This window comes from Hyla sarda, chromosome 7, assembly GCF_029499605.1.
Source record: "Hyla sarda isolate aHylSar1 chromosome 7, aHylSar1.hap1, whole genome shotgun sequence".
In the NCBI taxonomy this organism is placed as follows: Eukaryota; Metazoa; Chordata; class Amphibia; order Anura; family Hylidae; genus Hyla; species Hyla sarda.
This window is the reverse complement of record NC_079195.1, coordinates 65,617,960-65,636,820: the sequence shown is the minus strand read 5'-3', so window position 1 is coordinate 65,636,820 and position 18,861 is coordinate 65,617,960. Positions and strand designations below refer to the sequence as shown.

General features: G+C 43.3%; 1 protein-coding gene across 4 annotated transcripts in view; it reads right to left on the bottom strand.

Annotated features, from left to right (window-relative positions):
* Nucleotides 1–18,861, bottom strand: part of KIF11 (kinesin family member 11) — a 100,719-nt gene that overhangs the window by 25,293 nt on the left and 56,565 nt on the right. For 2 of the 4 annotated variants that reach the window (XM_056529395.1, XM_056529394.1), the window contains exons 2-9: nucleotides 12,312–12,405; nucleotides 11,516–11,648; nucleotides 6,407–6,504; nucleotides 6,226–6,304; nucleotides 5,046–5,231; nucleotides 4,841–4,965; nucleotides 3,060–3,150; nucleotides 1,382–1,624 (exon numbers count right to left, since the gene is read on the bottom strand). In XM_056529395.1, coding sequence (XP_056385370.1) covers nucleotides 1,382–1,624; nucleotides 3,060–3,150; nucleotides 4,841–4,965; nucleotides 5,046–5,231; nucleotides 6,226–6,304; nucleotides 6,407–6,504; nucleotides 11,516–11,648; nucleotides 12,312–12,388 — 1,032 coding nt within the window. In that variant the 5' untranslated portion in view covers nucleotides 12,389–12,405. Of the gene's footprint in view, nucleotides 1–1,381; nucleotides 1,625–3,059; nucleotides 3,151–4,840; nucleotides 4,966–5,045; nucleotides 5,232–6,225; nucleotides 6,305–6,406; nucleotides 6,505–11,515; nucleotides 11,649–12,311; nucleotides 12,406–13,822; nucleotides 14,041–18,861 lie in introns of those variants that run through there. The other 2 variants (XM_056529392.1, XM_056529393.1) reach the window with 2 other exon arrangements.

Genomic DNA, 18,861 nt, shown 5'->3' with positions numbered 1-18,861 from the left:
GGGCTGTTCGGGACCGCCACAGTGAAATCGCAGCATCCCGAACAGCTTACAGGACACCGGGAGGGACCTTAACTGCCTCCTTTGTGTCTGCTCCGTGCCGGGATCCCCTGCATGGCCGCTGCTCTCCGTCGTCGCGCACGCCGTCCCGTCATCCAATAAGAGCAGCGTGCGTAGCGACATCATGGTGGCAACGGAGAGCGAGGATAACGCTCAGCAGAGATGTTCCGGAGCGACGGGGACACCCCGGGGACACGGCGACAGCGATAGAGGGTGACATCCAGGGCAGCGGTGATGAGCGGTGACTGGTCCGGAGCGGCGGGGACACGAGTCCTACCTCCTATACCAGTGGTCTTCAACCTGCAGACCTACAGATGTTGCAAAACTACAACTCCCAGCATGCCCGGACAGCCGTTGGCTGTCCGGGCATGCTGGGAGTTGTAGTTTTGCAACATCTGAAGGTCCGCAGGTTGAAGATCACTGTCCTATACTTTACATTGTATTTGGTTCAGAATCTTTATTTTCTAGATTTTTATCCTATAAAATTAGGTGCGTTTCATATGCCAGAGCGTCTTATATGAAACCAAAAGAAAAAGAAACCACTTGAGAACGGACCATGTATAAACTAAAATGAGTTTTATTGAGAATAATATCAAGACATATAATGATTACACACACAGCATGGACAAACAAAAAGTGGGAACCAGGGAGCACTCCTGGATAAAGCCCCGTTGGGTGAAACGCGTTGGAGGTCTGGTGGGTAACTGGGGAGCGGAGGGAGTCTCACTGTTTTATGTCACTATTATATCTGGTTTTCTCTGTGATCCGTTTTGTGTGCGTTTTTAAGATATTGGTCCTATTTACTCATGGCACGTTGCTGGCACTTTAAATTGTTCAGCACACTTGGACACTATATATATACTATTGTTACTTTCTTTTTATCTCCCCCTGCTCCCTGGTTCCCACTTTTTGTTTGTCCATGCTGTGTGTGTAATCATTATATGTCTTGATATTATTCTCAATAAAACTCATTTTAGTTTATACATGGTCCGTTCTCAAGTGGTTTCTTTTTCTTTTGGTTTCATATTTAGAGCATTTACCACAGGACCCTATACATTTATGAGCATATCTCCTCCCCCTTTTTTGGTGTTTAGAGCGTCTTATATGACGAAAAATACGGTAATCGCATTCTGGCCACAATGAGAAGGCAAAAGTACTGGCACAGTTTTTAGGTACAGTTTTTGAAGGGGGTGGTTTGAATGTTTTTTTAACACTAAAAAGGGGATAGGCCAAGGAGCTGTGAATAGTACTGAACCACTTTCAACATTACACAAGTGTAGAATGTGCCTAGAAAAATGGAGTTACACAAGAAACCATACATTACCTCTAAATTAATGGAGGCTGGAGAGACTGTAGCAATGATTGAGGTTTTTGTCCTTCCTCCTAGAGAGTCCTGGAGGATCCTAGTGAGCTTGGACTCCCTGTATGGAATATGTGGGGCTCTCTCTACCAGAGCGGTGATAACTCTACCCAGCGTCAGCAGAGACTGGTTAATATTTCCAGCCTCTCGGGCTCTCTTGTCTACAGCTCCGGAGCGACCGATGTTCTCACTGCCAGCCAAATCCACCTGATCGGAATAAAATAAAAAACATTTTAAAAAGTACAATTCACTTCAACCTACAGACCTCCAGATGTTGCAAAACTACAACTCTCAGCATGCCCGGACAGCCAACGGCTGTCCGGGCATGCTGGGAGCTGTAGTTTTGCAACATCTGGAGGTCCGCAGGTTGAAGACCACAGCTTTATACAGTGGTACTCCATTCCTTGGGTTCACATGTACAGTAAACACTGCACATGAAATATTTATTTTTATTGATTTACGCAGCAAAAAATCCTCAGGTCATTCACACTATGGATTTTTCAAGCTGAATTCCCCTTTGAGAATACAGTGCAGCAGTCTCCCATTGTTCTCAATGTGATTCTGCTGCATCATTCACACTACGGAATTTCCACAGCAGACATGTTCATTCTAGCAGTAAAAAAACACCCTTAAATGCATTGTCTATTAAGACAGGTCATTTCGGAGCAGTCGTTTTTGCAGGACTTACTCCAGACTGACAACTATATTGATGAAGACCGATAAATGGCAGGTAATAATCAAATTTCCTATAGTCCACCAAAGGGTGATCCAAAACAACCCTATTTCCCATATATACAAAAATTATCCTTATTAATGCACCATACAAAAGAAAAAAAAACTTTAAAAATAGAGTGCTTGTACTCCGGTTGTTATATAATTTATGTTATAGGGGGCCAACCGGACCTCCTTGAACTGAATAACAATATTTACCACATGTACCTGCAGTGTATCATGAGGGACTGAGTAAGCACTTTCTTAAAATAAATTCTCAGCTCCCCTCGACATGTTTCGCTACTGAACGTAGCTTTCGACACAGTGCTCTGTGTCCTCTTGACAAAGCTACGTTCAGTAGCGAAACATGTCGAGGGGAGCTGAGAATTGATTTTAAGAAAGTGCTTACTCTGTCCCGCATGATACACTGCAGGTACATGGGGTAAACACTGTTACATACAGTTCAAGGAGGTCATATAAGCACTCTATTTTTAAAGTTTTCTTTTGTGTGGTGCATTGATAAAGATAAGTTTTGTATATATGGGAAATAGGGTTCTTTTGGGTCACCCTTTGGTGGTCTATTAGTTGGAAATTGCGCCAGATTGAATCTCTGCCCGGAATATCTACGGTCAGAGATTCCATAGTGTGGATGAGCCTTTAGTGTATACAGTATGTGTGAACATACCCTTTGAGCAATACGGCATATCACTAGCATCATCATTATGATAGTCGGGGGGTCTGACTTTCCTTTCTGTTGTGCAGGAAACTCCAACAAGACTCCATTAAAATGAGTGATCCTGTAGCTACCTATACAACCAGAAGCTATAAGGACTACTGGGTAAGGAAAATACAGAGGGGCCCCAGTGACCTGACTAAGACTCCCCCCCCATAAAAAGCTAAGGCGCGGCCCAAAAAAAAAAAAAAATCTTACCAAATTTAGCTTCCCAATTTTCACTAGCTCTTCTCCATCAACTGTAGTTTCTTTCATGTGAATGGTGACTGAAAACACTGAGTGAGACCGACTGTGGACAAAAACATAATTGAAGTTATTGCAAACACTGAAAACTACACACCCTGCACATCTTTTGATGTAGGTCTCCACTTGCCCAAAGTCTGAATAAGGCTGCGTTCACCTCACAATTTCTCCATCCGACTTGAGTAAACGATTTTAGAACTTAAAATCGTATATAAAATCTGATCCATTGACCTCCATTAAAAAAAAAAAAAAAATCGGATCCATTACACACATCCGATTTGATCTGCATCAGATTTCACACGATTTTTGCTCAGGTCTGAAATCGTGGTCAAACCAGATTTCAGACCCGAACAGAAATTGTGTGTAATGGATCCGACTTTATATACAATTTTAAGTTATAAAATCATTTACTCAAGTCGGATGGAGAAATCATGATGTGAACGCAGCCTAAGACAGCACATTGTGGGGAATTTATCATTGTCATAACACTGAGATCTGCAGCTCTGAACCTGGAGCAGACAGATTGAGGCTCAGTTTGAACAGAGCAGCAGTTCTGTGTTGGCAGCATCACTCCATTTAAAGTCTATAGGACTGACGAAGATACAGTATATACTCGAGTATAAGCAGAGTTTTTCAGCACGATTCTTCGGGCTGAAAACGCCCCCCTTGGCTTATACTCGAGTGAACTCTCCGCCTGTCAATCCCTTCTCAATGGTCTTCAACCTGCGGACCTCCAGTTGTTGCAAAACTACAACTCCCAGCATGGCCGGACGGCCATCGGCTGTCCGGGCATGCTGGGAGTTGTAGTTTAGAAACATCTGGAGGTCCGCAGGTTGAAGACCACTTCCGGGCCTTCATCATCACCCTGACCACCCCCTTTAGTTTTCTACTCCCCTCCACTTGGTGGGAAGGAAGAGTGAGCTGGTCCAGGCCATCTATGCTGCAGGGACAGTCTGGTGGGGAGGGTTAGTCATTCCGGGCTGTCTATCTTCACCGGGAGGCCCTCTTCTCCGCTCCGGGCCGGCCTCGGACTCACAGAGATGTCCCTGTGCGTCATAGTCAAGGCAACGTCCCTAGTCCGGGTCCGGCCCAGAGCGGAGAAGAGGGCCTCCCGGTGGAGATGGACAGCCCGGAATGACTAACCTTCCCCACCGGATGGTCCCTGCAGCATAGATGGCCCAGACCAGCTCACCCTTCCTTCCCACCGAGGGGAGGTGAGTAGAAAACTAAAGGGGTGGGGGGTCTGGATGATGACAAAGGCCCGGCAGTGGGGGGATGGTGACAGGGTGATGACGACGGGGGTGTTAATGACGGGGGTCTGGATGATGAAATGCGGGAACGATGTATTTCCCACCCTAGGCTTATAGTCGAGTCAATAACTTTTCCTGGGTTTTTGGGGTGAAATTAGGGGCCTCGGCTTATATTCGGGTCGGCTTATACTCTAGTATATACGGTAGCTCAGTGCAGCGCTTGGTTGTCTATGGCAGTCCCATAGAGTTTGAATGGAATGGCAGTGTACAGTTTTAGCATTCCATTTACCTAGGAGGCCACAGGACCCCTGTTCTCAGATCAGAGGGTATGATGGGTGCTTGATCCCCCACTAATCAGATGTTTATCCTATGAATAGGTGATACATTTTTTTTATGGAAAACTCCCTTAAGAGTCAGTCAAAATACATACAGTTATAGAATAGAACCTTAAGATACTTCAGAAGTAAAGATACTTAAGGTATATACCTGGAATAAGCATTCATCAGAGTGGATGCTGTGGTTCTCTTTGCTGCTCCTCTTTCTAAGATATGATAGACTTCATCCTTGTTGTGTACGGTCACTTCTTCCAGCCCCTTGATTATGACTCCTCTCTAGGAGACAATTCTATTACAATCCCGTCTAGCACTTTTAGAGCTATAGTATAAGGGGTAACATTCACATGAAGCCTTACTTTGTTGCGGGGATCATCAAACATCTGGAGCCTCTCACCGACGTCAGGTGTAGGACTCAGAAGGTCAAAGAGTTCCTCATTGTAGATTTCCAGCAAAGAGACTTTTACTGAGAACTCTGTGCCATTCTCAGAAAGCTTCTCAAATATCTGGTGAAGAGTCCGAGGAATTATACCGGCCAGAGGGTCCTGCGCAGAATAAAAATCCTTGTTTATATTGAAATACTGATGAAAAATAGAAAAAGCCTTAGAGCGGCAAGGGCCATAGTAACCCCAAAGATTAATGTTTTGACAAGTTGTACAACATAAATTTTGTAATTGACTATCTGACCGTGCCCATTCAACCTCCGCCCACTCCCTTTCTATAACGCAGGGCCTTGCCGTGGCTCCGCTTCATAGTGGGTCGGGCCCGGCCTCTAACAATGGCTGGGACCCGTGGCTAATGGCACGCAGCACTGATCTAGGTGCTGAGTGCTATTCACCCTTTAAACGAGGCGTTCAAAGTTGAACGCAGCATCTAAAATGAAAGTAAACTGCTCCCTGCTAGCTCAGTGGGCTGCTCAGGATCACCGCGGTAGGACAGCAGGAGGGTCCCCCTACCTGCCTCCTCGCTGTCCGATCGCGAATGACTGCTCAGTGCCTGAGATCCAGGCATGAGCAGTCAAGCGGCAGAATCATTGATCAATGGTTTCCTATGAGAAACCATTGATCAATGTAAAAGATCAGTGTGTGCAGTATTATAGCTACCTATGGGAGCTATAATATTGCAAAAAAAAAAAAAAAAAAAAAAAACAAGTGATAAAAAAAATTTTTTTTTAAAGTTAGTAAAGATAATTTAACCCATTCCCTAATAAAAGTTTGAATCACCCCCCTTTCCCCATTAAAAAAAAAAATAGTGTAAATAAAAATAAACATGTGATATCGCCGTGTGTGGAAATGTCCGAATTATAAAAATATATATAGTTAATTGAACCACACGGTCAATGGCGTACACGCAAAAAAAAAAATTCCAAAGTCCAAAATAGTGTATTTTTGGTCCCTTTTTTATATCATGAAAAAATGAATAAAAAGCGATCAAAAAGTCCGATCAACACAAAAATGGTAGCGCTAAAAACTTCAGAACACGGCGCAAAAAATGAGTCCTGATAGAATTGAAAAGTAGTAAGAGTTAAATGTAGAATACCTGTTCCCAAGTGAACTCCTCCTCAGCAGATCTTTCACCTTCCATAGTGAAGGTTTTCCCTGTGCCAGTCTGACCATAACTAATAGACAGGAGGTAACAAGACAATTTAACATTATAATGCAGAATTTAACCACCAACATATTAAGGATATAAGCAAACATTAAAAATTGAAATTACTTACGCAAAAATGGTGCAGTTATAGCCCATAATAACCTCATCCAAGATGGGACATACTACACTCCTGTACACTTCAATCTGCTTAGCTGAAGGGCCAAAGACCTGAAGAAACAGGAATAAGGGTATTAGTACTAAGTTCTATATTCATAATACAACTTTCCTGTGCTCAAGGCACTCACATATTTGCAAATAAGGCTTCATTGACAGATTTTTAGAAACTATAGGCTTCCTTTACATTTTAAGGATGTATGCTACTTTATGGCTATACAGTGACCTCTGTTGGCGGTACACACTGGGAAATCTTATGATTCTTATAAACACTCCAAAGGCAGTGACCCTGACCTGCAGTCACTTTCTACAGGAGGAGATACAGAAGGGTAATAACTAGCCAATTGTGGTGAGGTACCTTAAATAAAAATAAAAAAAAAAACGACCGTGCCTCGTGTATTACCTAAGGCACCAGAGCCCAAGTGGGGGAGAGACTATCATCGGCCCTAAAAATGGCCGCTCACCTTATGTAGGGCTTTTTGCGCATATCACCCCTATAGAAGGATACCAAACTTTCCCTGGAGATGAACTGCCAGGCCCGAATGGTAACAGGAGAAGGATAACCCAGTCCCGTCTGGAGAAGCAAATAATTCAGCAAAAAGAGACCTTGTATGACAGGCGCTTGTATGCATCATTAAAGTGCCAGTTGGCATTTTGTTTATTGAAATATTAGGACCAATGACCCATTTCGGGGGGTAGAGTCCTCCTTCCTCAGTGTGGCATACAAGATAATATACAAACAGCATATTTATAGGTAAAAAAAAAATGGGTGCCGAGGTGCAGGAGGGTGGAGTTACAAAAAACAACATATAACCCATAAAACAATAAAACACAATGTCATACAATATTTTAAAGGGGTATTCCAGGCAAAAAAACTTTTTGATGTATATCTCAACTGGCTCCAGAAAGTTAAACAGATTTGTAAATTACTTCTATTAAAAAAAATCTTAATCCTTTCAGTACTTATGAGCTTCTGAAGTTAAGGTTGTTCTTTTCTGTCTAAATCCTCTCTGATGACACCTGTCTCGGGAAACGCCCAGTTTAGAAGAGGTTTGCTATGGGGATTTGCTTCTAAACTGGGCGTTTCCCGAGACAGGTGTCATCAGAGAGGATTTAGACAGAAAAGAACAACCTTAACTTCAGAAGCTCATAAGTACTGAAAGGATTAAGATTTTTTTAATAGAAGTAATTTACAAATCTATTTTAACTTTCTGGAGCCAGTTGGTATATAAAAAAAAGTTTTTTCCTGGATAACCCCTTTAAGTTTGTTGCAACATATGGCATTAGGTAAAAACACACAATATATACAGGCATCAAAGTTAAAATTAACAACTAAAGGTGACAGCATGGCCGTTCGCGCTGTGAACCCGCATTGTTGAATGAGAGCGAGGTTCAATGAGCCTGGGGATTGCTCATGCTCCATAGCGTCTCCAGGCATTTAGCAGAGGTTCACGATTCTAACTTTGGGGATATTGTAATCACTCCCATTGAAGTGATACCCAAAGATGATCCTCAGCACTTCTCTAAAAAAAAAAAAAAAAAGAGAGAAAACTTCTGGATATACAAATTGTGCACTTTGATGCCATAGGGTATAAATGAACTTATTGAAAGCCCTTTGTGAATCATCTTTCATTCTCCTTATTCTCCTGTTTGATTTTTTTCTATAATTTTATTACATAATATTCTTAATAGTCCCGTTTTTACTATAAGATCCCAGTATTTTACTCTGCTAAATGCTTTTTTATTCCTATTTTTATAATTATATATATATATATATATATATATATATATATATATATATATATATATATATATACACATAATTTATACTGATATAAATTTTTATGGGCTATATCTATTTATTTACATAATTCTACTTCTATATTTATTCTCTCCAGTAAAATTCTCTGCTTAGTGAGGTCTCGCTATTTATCGCTTTGTTTGTAGTATGCGCATATAATATACTTTCACCTCCACTAGCTCTCTCTATATGTTGACAATTCGTCACCTACATGCGTTTCTCTTCCAGCGCTCTGCTAGTGCTCGGACTACACAACGTGACCCCGATCCTGGCAACGCGTGCATAACCATCAAGTTAGGCAAGGCTTGTACATTTCTTCTTCCATTGGCCAGATGGAGTCACGTGGCCACCGACCATAGCAATGCGCAGTTAGTTACTATGCTCCGTGTCACGATCGCTATCATCAGACCGGACAGCAGAATACTACTCGACTGTTTATGTTTAGGCTCATTGAACCTCGCAGTTTCACAGCGCGAACGGGCATGCTGTGACCTTTAGTTGTTAATTGTAATTTTGATGCCTGTGTATATTGCATATTTTTACCTAATGCCATATATTGTAACATACTTATAATATTGTATGATGGAGTTTTCTTGTTTCGGGCAATTTTATGTTTCATATGATTTGTAACCCCACCCTCCTGCACCTTGGCGCCCATTTTTTAACTATAAATATTCTGCTTGTATACTATCTTGTATGCCAATCTGAGGAAGGAGGACTGTACCGCCGAAAAACGTCATTGGTCCTAATATTTCAATTACTATAATGCCAACTAGCACTTTAATCATACATATCTACTGGACATCACTATTTCCCTGGAACCAGGAACAGCACCTGTCATACAAGGTCTCTTTTTGATGAATCTACTGGGACCCCCTCCAAGCATAAGAATAGAAGTCAATCCCCGCACCCCCTCCCCGAATGGAGCAGCATTCAATAACAGGATATCGGACCAATTCTCCATTCAGCAGTCGGACCCCCATGATCATCTAGAAGGAAATTTATCATTCTTTTCAAATATATGGCTTTTATATGAAAAAAATTTTTAAACTTACTTTTGCTTATATTCGACCTATTTATCAAATAGACGCATGACCTTGATAAATAAATCAAAGCAAGACCGGGAAACCCGCTTGCAAAAGCATTTTCTTAAAGCAGAAAAGTTTTCCCTTATGTATTACTATTATACTATTACTGTATTACTATGGATTTTTTTTTATTTTTATTTTTTAAGGAAAAATGTTACTGCCACAAATGAATTATTTACGTAGTCTGTAAATTCTTACACAATTATTTTGTGCCTCATTCTATTTTAATACAACATTAATTTTAAAATTGTGGGTACGCCAGCATGTACATGTCCTAAAATGAAGGTGTGCAGTGTGTATTTTCAACCCTAAAATGAATAGAGTTATTAGTGATATCATAAATTTTTTCTAAAATTAACATTAATGTAGTAGCTTTGTTTCATGATGCAGAACAAGAACAGTTGTTAAAGTGGGTGTTAATGTCCTTATCTGCAGACATATGCACTTTCTGTAAGCCAGGTTGGACCTGGAATACATAAGTGACAAACGGAGATGCGACTATCGCATTTGATAAATACATGACCACTGGAAAGTAAATAAATTAATTACCGTATTTATCGGCGTATAACATGCACCCCCATTTTAACAGGGAAATTTAAGTAAAAAAGATAAAATGTAAAATAAATGACTTGGACTAAATGCCACATCATCCCCCCAACTTAATTTTCTTCTGCACTTCAGTTTGGTCCCGTCCCCTCCAGTGCCCCATCATTCCTTCTTTTTTATCAGTCCCTGTGCCACATTTACTCCTCTCATCGCCACCCCCCATGTCCCATCATCCCCCATGTCCCATCATTTCCCCCTGTCATAGACCACCAGTAGCCATACAGACATTAAGCCTTTAGTGCCTCCCCCACCATCATTTCCCCCTGTCTCATCATCCCCCCACCCTGTCTCATGTCCCCCATCATGATCCCCCATCATTCCCCCCACCCTGTCTCATCATCCTCCCTCATCCCCCCCCCTCATCATTTCCCCCCCATCATATCCCCCCCTCATCATTTCCCCGTCTCATCACCGCCCCCCCCATCATGTTCCTCCTATGGCATCCAGTGGTCTTCAACCTGCGGACCTCCAGATGTTGCAAAACTACAACTCCCAGCATGCCCGGACAGCTAACTGCTGTCCGGGCATGCTGGGAGTTGTAGTTTTGCAACATCTGGAGGTCCGCAGGTTGAAGACCACTCTTCCCCTTTCCTTACTTGTCTGCGCTTCGGCTGTCTTGCAGGGTCAGTGAAGCAGATGAGTTACGTCCTCTCCCGGCTTCTCTGTGCGGCATGTCACTTTTCGGCGGAGACTACAGGAAATGAAAAGTGACGTGAGTGATGCCGGGAGAGGACGTAACTCATCTGCTTCACTGCCTGCAAGACCCTCCGCCTGACCTGACCTGCCGAAGCACAGACAGGTAAGGAAAATAAAACTACAAAAAGCAGGAAAGAGGGAATGATGAGGGAGGGGGAGGGAATGAAGTAAAAGTGAAACTCACTTGTTTTCTCCCGCACTATCCACAGGTACTGGTGGATAGTGCGGGAGATGCTGATTAAAAGGTAGCGCAGATCCGGACAAGGTAGGGCTCATTTTAATCAGCGTCTCCCGCACTATCCACCACACCAGTACCTGTGGATAGTGCAGGAGAAAACAAGTGACAGAGCGGGGAGGAGATGCCGCTGGTCACTGATTTAAAGTGGCCGCGGCCGTGCTGTTAATACTTAACAAGCAGACGCTGCTGCGGCCGCTTTAAATCAGTGACCAGAAGATTTATCGGCGTATAACACGCAGGCAGACTTTTTGCCTTAAATTTACGTTTTAAAAGTGCGTGTTATACGCCGATAAATACGGTACTACGTGAGCAGATTTCAGAAATGTGCTTTGGAATAAGCAAAAATCACGCAAAAAAAAATAAAAAATCTACTACGGAGCTTGATAAAGTTCCTTCCTAGTGTTTGCCTAACATGTGGATAGGATATAACATTTCATCTTCAATAATCAAATAACTTAAACCAGTGTTTACCAAACAGGACATCTCCAGCTGTTGCAAAACTACAACTCTAAGCATGTCCGGGCACGCTTGGATTTTTAGTTTTGCAATAGCTGGAGGCACACTGACATACATAGGTTTGCAAAAAAACAAACCAAAATACATCACTTTCCCCATCATGAATGCAGAGTCACCTACCATATCAAATGCATAGTTTTTCTTCCCCAGTTTGTCATTTATACCACCAGTCCGGACTGAAACCTCTTTTCGCTGGGGGTCACATTCTAACACCGAATGAGAATTGGCCTTTCGCTCCATCTGATTAAAGGGTCTGATGAAAAGTAAAAAAAGATAGTAGATGCAAAAGAAATTATAATAAATATACACACACACACACACACACACACACACGTGACAAGACTGTCCATAACCTTTCATCCAACAAGGCATTAAAGGAGTACTCTGGTGCAGACTACTCCTGCTCCTTCCTGCCCAGGCTGCAACAAAAAAAAAAAAAAAATAAATAAATAAACCATAACTCACCTTCCTGGGTTCCCGCGGAGCGCCACTACAGCTGATCGGTCCTCCAGTCCATCTTCTTCATACTTCCGTGTGAACGAAGCTTGACATGGCGCTCAGCCTATTATGGGCCGAGGTAGGACATTGCGGCGGCTGGCGATAGGCTGAGCGCTATGTGACGCTTCGTTCACACGGAAGTATGAAGATGGACCGGAGGACCGATCAGCTGTAGTGGCGCTCCGCGGGAACCCAGGAAGGTGAGTGATGGTTTATTTTCATATTTTTGCAGCCTGGGCAGGACGGAGCAGGAGTAGTCTGACCAGAGTACTCCTTTAACTAAATTCTAAGGCAATGAATGGATGGGTGTCACTAACCTCTTAGCCCACAGTATGTTGTACACATATGGCAAGTATGTTCCAGTGACATGAAATGCTAAAGTATAAACACAAAACAATATGCATTACATGGCACATACCTGCATCTTACAACAACCTGGATATTCTTCCCCTTGTCTTCTTTTTTGTTGGACATGATAAAAGTTTGGGCCGACATAGTTGCAAAGAGGTGACCTGTTGAGAGGACAAAACGGTAAGTCGTCATGTCACACTTTCATTTAAGCAGCATACTCAAAAAAAAAAATATCTTGTTTATTATACAAGAATCTAATGGATAAATAAGGACTTAAAATAAAAACTCTTTCTATAAAGTGCTACTGTAATGAGAGTTGACCCTTTAGATTTCAGTCACACGTGCCGTATTTTGCTGTTGCGTATTTTCCTACCCATTGAAATCAAAGAGTAGCAAAATACGCAGCAGATTTTACTACCCATTGATTTTAACAGGTAGTAAAATGCGCAACAGTAAAATACGGCACGTGTTGCCCTACCCTTAAACAAATGTGGTAAACAAATGTTTTCAAATCAACTGAAGCCAGAAAGTTAAACAGATTTGTAAATTACATTATTTAAAAATTCTAATCCTTTCAGTACTTATCAGCTGCTGTATACTGCAAAGGAAGTTGTGTAGTTCTTTCCAGTCTGATCACAGTTCTCAGTCAAGAGCAGGAGAGGTTTGCGATGGGTCTTAAGTAGAGATGAGCGAACTTACAGTAAATTCGATTCGTCACGAACTTCTCAGCTCGGCGGTTGACTTTTCCTGCATAAATTAGTTCAGCTTTCCGGTGCTCCGGTGGGCTGGAAAAGGTGGATAAAGTCCTAGGAAAGAGTCTCCTAGGACTGTATCCACCTTTTCCAGCCCACGGGAGCACCTGAAAGCTGAACTAATTTATGCAGGAAAAGTCAGCAACCGCCGAGCCGAGAAGTTCGTGACGAATCGAATTTACTGTAAGTTCGCTCATCTCTAATCTTAAGTCCGGTCACAAAACTGGATACAGGGCAGCAGAAATGAGCCGACTGGAGTCACTGTTTAACTTCGGCCGGCTCATTAAAGTGAATGGATTTCAGTGCCGATCCGGCTGGGGTACTGGTCGCCCGGTTTTCCCCTCACCCAGCTGGCTGCAATGGTGGTGTGAATGCAGCCTAATACACTTCTTTGGGTAAAAAAAAAACCCACCTATATGTTCATGGTATTTGCAGAACTCTATACTACAAAAAGACATAGTAGACAATCTTGCAGGGGGCAAAACTAACTCTTGACTACTCTGGCATAAGGGAAGTCTATGGGTGTACTGCTGCGGTATATATGCGAAGCATCCCTAAATAAGCCCATCTATAGGAGGACTATAAAGGGTTAAACAAAAAAGGTTCTTAATAACGCCAATACAGGAGCTCTACAGACGGAAGCATTGCTTACATGTCCGCTCCAGTACCGTAGAAATAACCAAGCTGCCCTTAGAGGCCGTACAACAGGCCGCAGCTTTAAAAGGGGTCATCTCATAAAAGAAAAGCCCTTTATTTTATAAGAAGTCCGTGACCAATTTCAGAAGGGACCACGGGTGGCTGGTTGGTTATGAACCTGTAAACCCACAGAAAACAGAAAAATCGCTGAGATATTCTGACGTGCCATAAACTCTTTGGTGCCAAATGGACATTTCTAGGTTCTGGTCAGGATCCGATGTGGCACGTGTGTGAAGTTGGTAGCAGTACAGACAGCACCGTGTAGAGCCCAGAGGCGGTATGTTCTCGGTGTTCCTGATGTACAGATGCCCCCACCACAGTTGGCAGTTGTATATTGGTCACCTGCCAAGGAGGTCTCATGCCTGGGCTGCTGGTTGTCATGGCCACAAGGGCTTCAGCTGAGGAATAGTGGAGGACAGCGAGGGAAATGGTGGAAGACTTTTGGGAAATGTCAACGTCCAAAGGGACTATCCAAATACTTAAGTCTTACATTTACAGACAAGTAGCATGGATGTATTTCTGCACGAGATTCCCCTGATGTTGTAAAGGCATTAGACCAGTCTGGAACTTTATACAGAGAGGTCTAAATAGGGGATAAGATGTCTGATCGCAGGGGTCCCGCCGCTGGGAACCTCCACGGTCTCTCCTGCAGCACCCCCTGTCATCTGGTGCACGGAGCAAACTTTTCTCCGTGCCTGACAACTGGCGATGCAGGGGCCAGAGGCTCGTGACTTCATGCCCCGCCCCCTCGTGACATCGCACCCCACCCCCTCAATGCAGGTCTATGGGAGGGGGTGTTGCAGGAGAGATCGCAGGGGTTCCCAACAGCGAGACCCCATGCGATCAGACATTTATCCCCTATCCTTTGGGCAGAGTACCTCTTTAAGGATACGTTCACACATACATATTTTTGCAGCAAATAAGGCTGCCCGTTGTCATCAATGGGCAGCAAAATCTGCTAAAGCAGATCTGCAGCAGAAAATAGGGTACGGTCCCACATGGCTTGCGCAGTGTATTTCATGTTGCGCAAAATCTGCCGTTCAGCGGGAATTACGCTGCGTATTCTCTGTTGAGAATACACACAGGGCTAACCGGTGGCAGATGCATGCCGGCATGACTGTGATGCCGAAAAGGAACAACTGGCAGTCAGAGAAGTTTAGAAGTATCTGAACTTACTTGTAAATTCGCTCCTTCCTACATGCAAAGAGCCTGTGTCTTTACACCAAATGTCAACTATATTATGCATCTAGAAACACAATCAAAGCCCGAAAAACCAGGCTGCCTAAAATCAGTAGTAGTTGTACCCCCTCCCTGCAGTGTCCCCTGGGCCCCTTCACCTGTTCCCTCTGTACAATTGGTTTTATGCTATGTATTTGTATATAATAGTGTTGTACCTTTAAGAATATTTGTCATGTGATTAACCTGTTATGTGAGTGTAACCCAGTGAGGTGCCAGTGACCATGTGACTAGAGATGAGCGAACTTAGTGATTCAATTAGGCACAAACTTCTCGGCTCGGCAGTTGCTGACTTTATCCTGCAAAAATTAGTTCAGCTTTCAGGTGCTCCGGTGGGCTGGAGACTCTTTCCTAGGAATGTATTTACCTTTTCCAGCCCACCAGAGCACCTGAAAGCTGAACTAATTGGCCTGCAGACATATTGTCCCAGTCACCTACAAGTCCCAGCTACCCCTAAATTCTCTGATGTTACTGGTCATCTCCGTGGCTAAGCTGTATAGACTGTTCCATCTGTCACTCAGTAAAGCTACCGTAGTCCGTAACTTGGCGTCGGAGTCATTATTGCTCTTGCGCCTTGCCCAGGACCCAGTAGTATACCTTAGGGTGGTATTGAGGATAAACCATGCCCTGGCGTCACGAATACAAGGGGGTTAATGCCATCTGCCCTGCATCACACCCTGTACCACACGCTCAATAGTTAATATCAGTAAAGATACAGGGCGTCTCAGCGTACATTGCTTTAAGACTTCCGGGGGGGGGGGACTGAAACCTAAGCAGCAACTTAAAAGGGGAAGTATATCTCCAGCAACGTTTCTAAAACAGGAGTTCAAGCAGAGCTTAAGACAAATAGCAAAATTATTGGCTGCAGATGTAAAAAAAATAATAATAATGACATGTGGTTCATTAGAAAGGTATGCAAACAATATTATATCAACTCTGAGGTCTCCTACAAATTAACAAAATACAGTTGAGTTATATCATCCGTTTAGTCAAGTAACTGCATCTGGCAATAGTTCTCCTCAGGCCTCTAACACAAGGTTGCCCCAGCCTCTAGGGCAGTGGTCTTCAACCTGCGGACCTCCAGATGTTGCAAAACTACAACTCCCAGCATGCCCGGACAGCCGTTGGCTGTCCGGGCTTGCTGGGAGTTGTAGTTTTGCAACATCTGGAGGTCCGCAGGTTGAAGACCACTGCTCTAGGGGTATCTGTGAAGGCCAAGTCATTACCCGTTTTCAGAACCACTTAGACATGCCCAGTAACATGCCTGCTGCATACACACCAACATCACATCAAGTCCCCTTTAACACAACCTCTGGATGCTGCTTCTTAGAGTGTCTGTCATTTAAAGAGTACCTGTCACCAAAAGAAACTTTTAATATATTGTTCCTTATGTAATTATAAGGACACTTTGCTATTTACTTGCTGTTAAAATTCTCAACCTTTATATGTTTTTTATTTGATAGAAAAAATGGCCACTAGGTGGCTCTGTTCTGTTCACTGCCGCAAGTCAGAAAGTTTGGTCCCCTCCTGGCCTGGCAGGAGACCAAACTCAGGAAGTGAGAGCGGGGCATGGGGAGGCACAGCTCTTGCAGGCTTCAGTGATGTTGTGCCTGTTGGGGAACGCCCACTTTCTCCTGCCAGGAGCTCACGCAATGTGAGCAAGGAGAAAGGTACGATACACTACACAGCTTTTTAAAGCTCAGAAATTTTTTTTTTTTTTATTTTTTTTTTTTTTTTTTTTAGGGGCAGGAGGGGTGTTAGGAGTGGTTATGGAATATAATCTGAGTTAGTTTAGAAAATATGGTTTGAAGACCGGTACTCTTTAAGGGCGTGCTACAGCGATTAAAGGGGAACTTCGGTACTTCACTTATCCCCTATCCACAGAATAGGGGATAAGTGTCTGATTGTGAGAGGTCCGACCACTTGGACCCCCTGACTCTCCCCATGCACAGAGCGATGGCAAACATGTCCCCTCATTGCATCTCTATGGGAGATCCAGAAATACAGTGCTCGTATATCTGCAGCTCTCTCATAGAGATGTATGGAGGGGGCATGCTGGCCACCGCTCCATGCATGGGAAGAGCCAGGGCGCCATGCAAGAGATCGCAGAGGATCCTAGTGGTCGGATATGAGACCCACACCCCCGTGATCTGACATTTAACCCCTATCCTGTGGATAGGAGATACGTTGGTGGATAGGGGATAAGTTGTTAAAGGGGTACTCTGGTGGAAAACTTTTTTTTTTTCTAATGAACTGGTGCCAGAAAATTTAAAATATTTGTAAATTACTTCTATTAAAAAAATCTTAATCCTTCCAGTACTTATAAGGGGCTATAAACTACCGAGGGTATGCTTTACTTTTTAGATTTCTCTGATGTCATGACCACAGTGCTCTCTGCTGACCTCTGCTGTCTATTTTAGGAACTGTCCAGAACAAGAGAAAATCCCCATAGCAAACATATGTTGCTCTGGACCGTTCCTAAAATGGACAGCAGAGGTCAGCAGAGAGCACTGTGGTCATGACATCAGAGAAATCTAAAAAAGTAAAGATTGTAGTATATGTATTTGTAGTATACAGCCCCTAAAAAGTACTGGAAGGATTAAGATTTTTTAATAGAAGTAATTTACAAATCAGTTTAACTTTCTGGCACCAGTTGATTTAAAAAATAAATAAATAAAAAAAATAAAAAAAGTTTTCCATGGGAGTACCCCTTTAAAAAAAAATAAAAAATAAAAAGCCTAAAACCTGTGGGAGCTTACATGACTTTCGCACAATCGAGGCACTTTCAATCTGGATCAAAATTATTTGGGCCAACCCGAATCTGACGACATAGTTTAAACACAGTGTTTCCCAACCAGGGTGCCTCCAGCTGTTGCCAAACCAAAGGCTGTCAAGCGCACGGTGGGAGTTGTAGTTTTACAACAGCTGGTGGCACTAGTTTAGTTAATCGTTCAAATGTGCTCATCTCTGATATAAATGCGTCACCGTTGCACATTCTGAGTAGTTCTGGAAGACTACAGCTCAGCTTGGTACACATTACATTGGGTATTTGTGTGCAAGGGAAGTGACAGCCGATCAACTGGAGACGCCATCACTGATCATAGGGGGTTTAACTATGGGGACCCTTACCAGCTGCTAGAAGGAAAAGGGATACAGTGATTTTTTACCTGCAACACGACAACCTTCCAGGTGGTACAGTCACAATGCAGCCAACCCCCAATTTGCAGTTTGTAGATAAAGAAAAAAAAAGAGAAGGCCCAAAGGGGCACCTAGTGCATTACCCTAGGAAGAGAGTAGCACCCCACAAAAAGTGGGGACAGGTTGGGGGTCTAATAGATGGCAGCTCACCTGGAGAATATATTAAATATGCATTTTGAGATAATGATGTAGGAATCTGTGCAAGCCTGCAGGTCTCCGGATGGATCCAAAGGAAATCCTGGGAGTGGACTGGTGCAGCAAAGGAAAAAAAGGACCTTTAATCAGGCGCTCAGAAATCCGAATGATGTCACGACCAGATCATGGAAGTGAAGGAAAGTAAAACTTTATTGGTAGAGAACAGCAAAATGTTTCAGGGTTAGCATACCCCTTAATCTGTCAATCTGAAGAAGGGATATGCTAACCCCGAAACGCGTTGTTATAAACCAATAAAGCTTTACCTTCCTTCACTTCCATGATCTGGTCGTGACATCATTCGGATTTCCGAGCGCCTGGTTAAACGCCCTTTTTTCCTTTGCTGCACCAGTCCAATTCGCAGTTGTCTAACACTCAGAAGCGGGAACCCTGGCAATGAGGTCACTGGCTTCGCAGCATTTCTAGGTGTCGCAAAACTACAACTCCCAGCATGCCCAGACAGCCGAAGGCTGTCTGGGCATGCTGGGAGTTGTAGTTTTGCAGCAGCTGGAGGCACCCAGGTTGGAAAACACTGGGCTACAG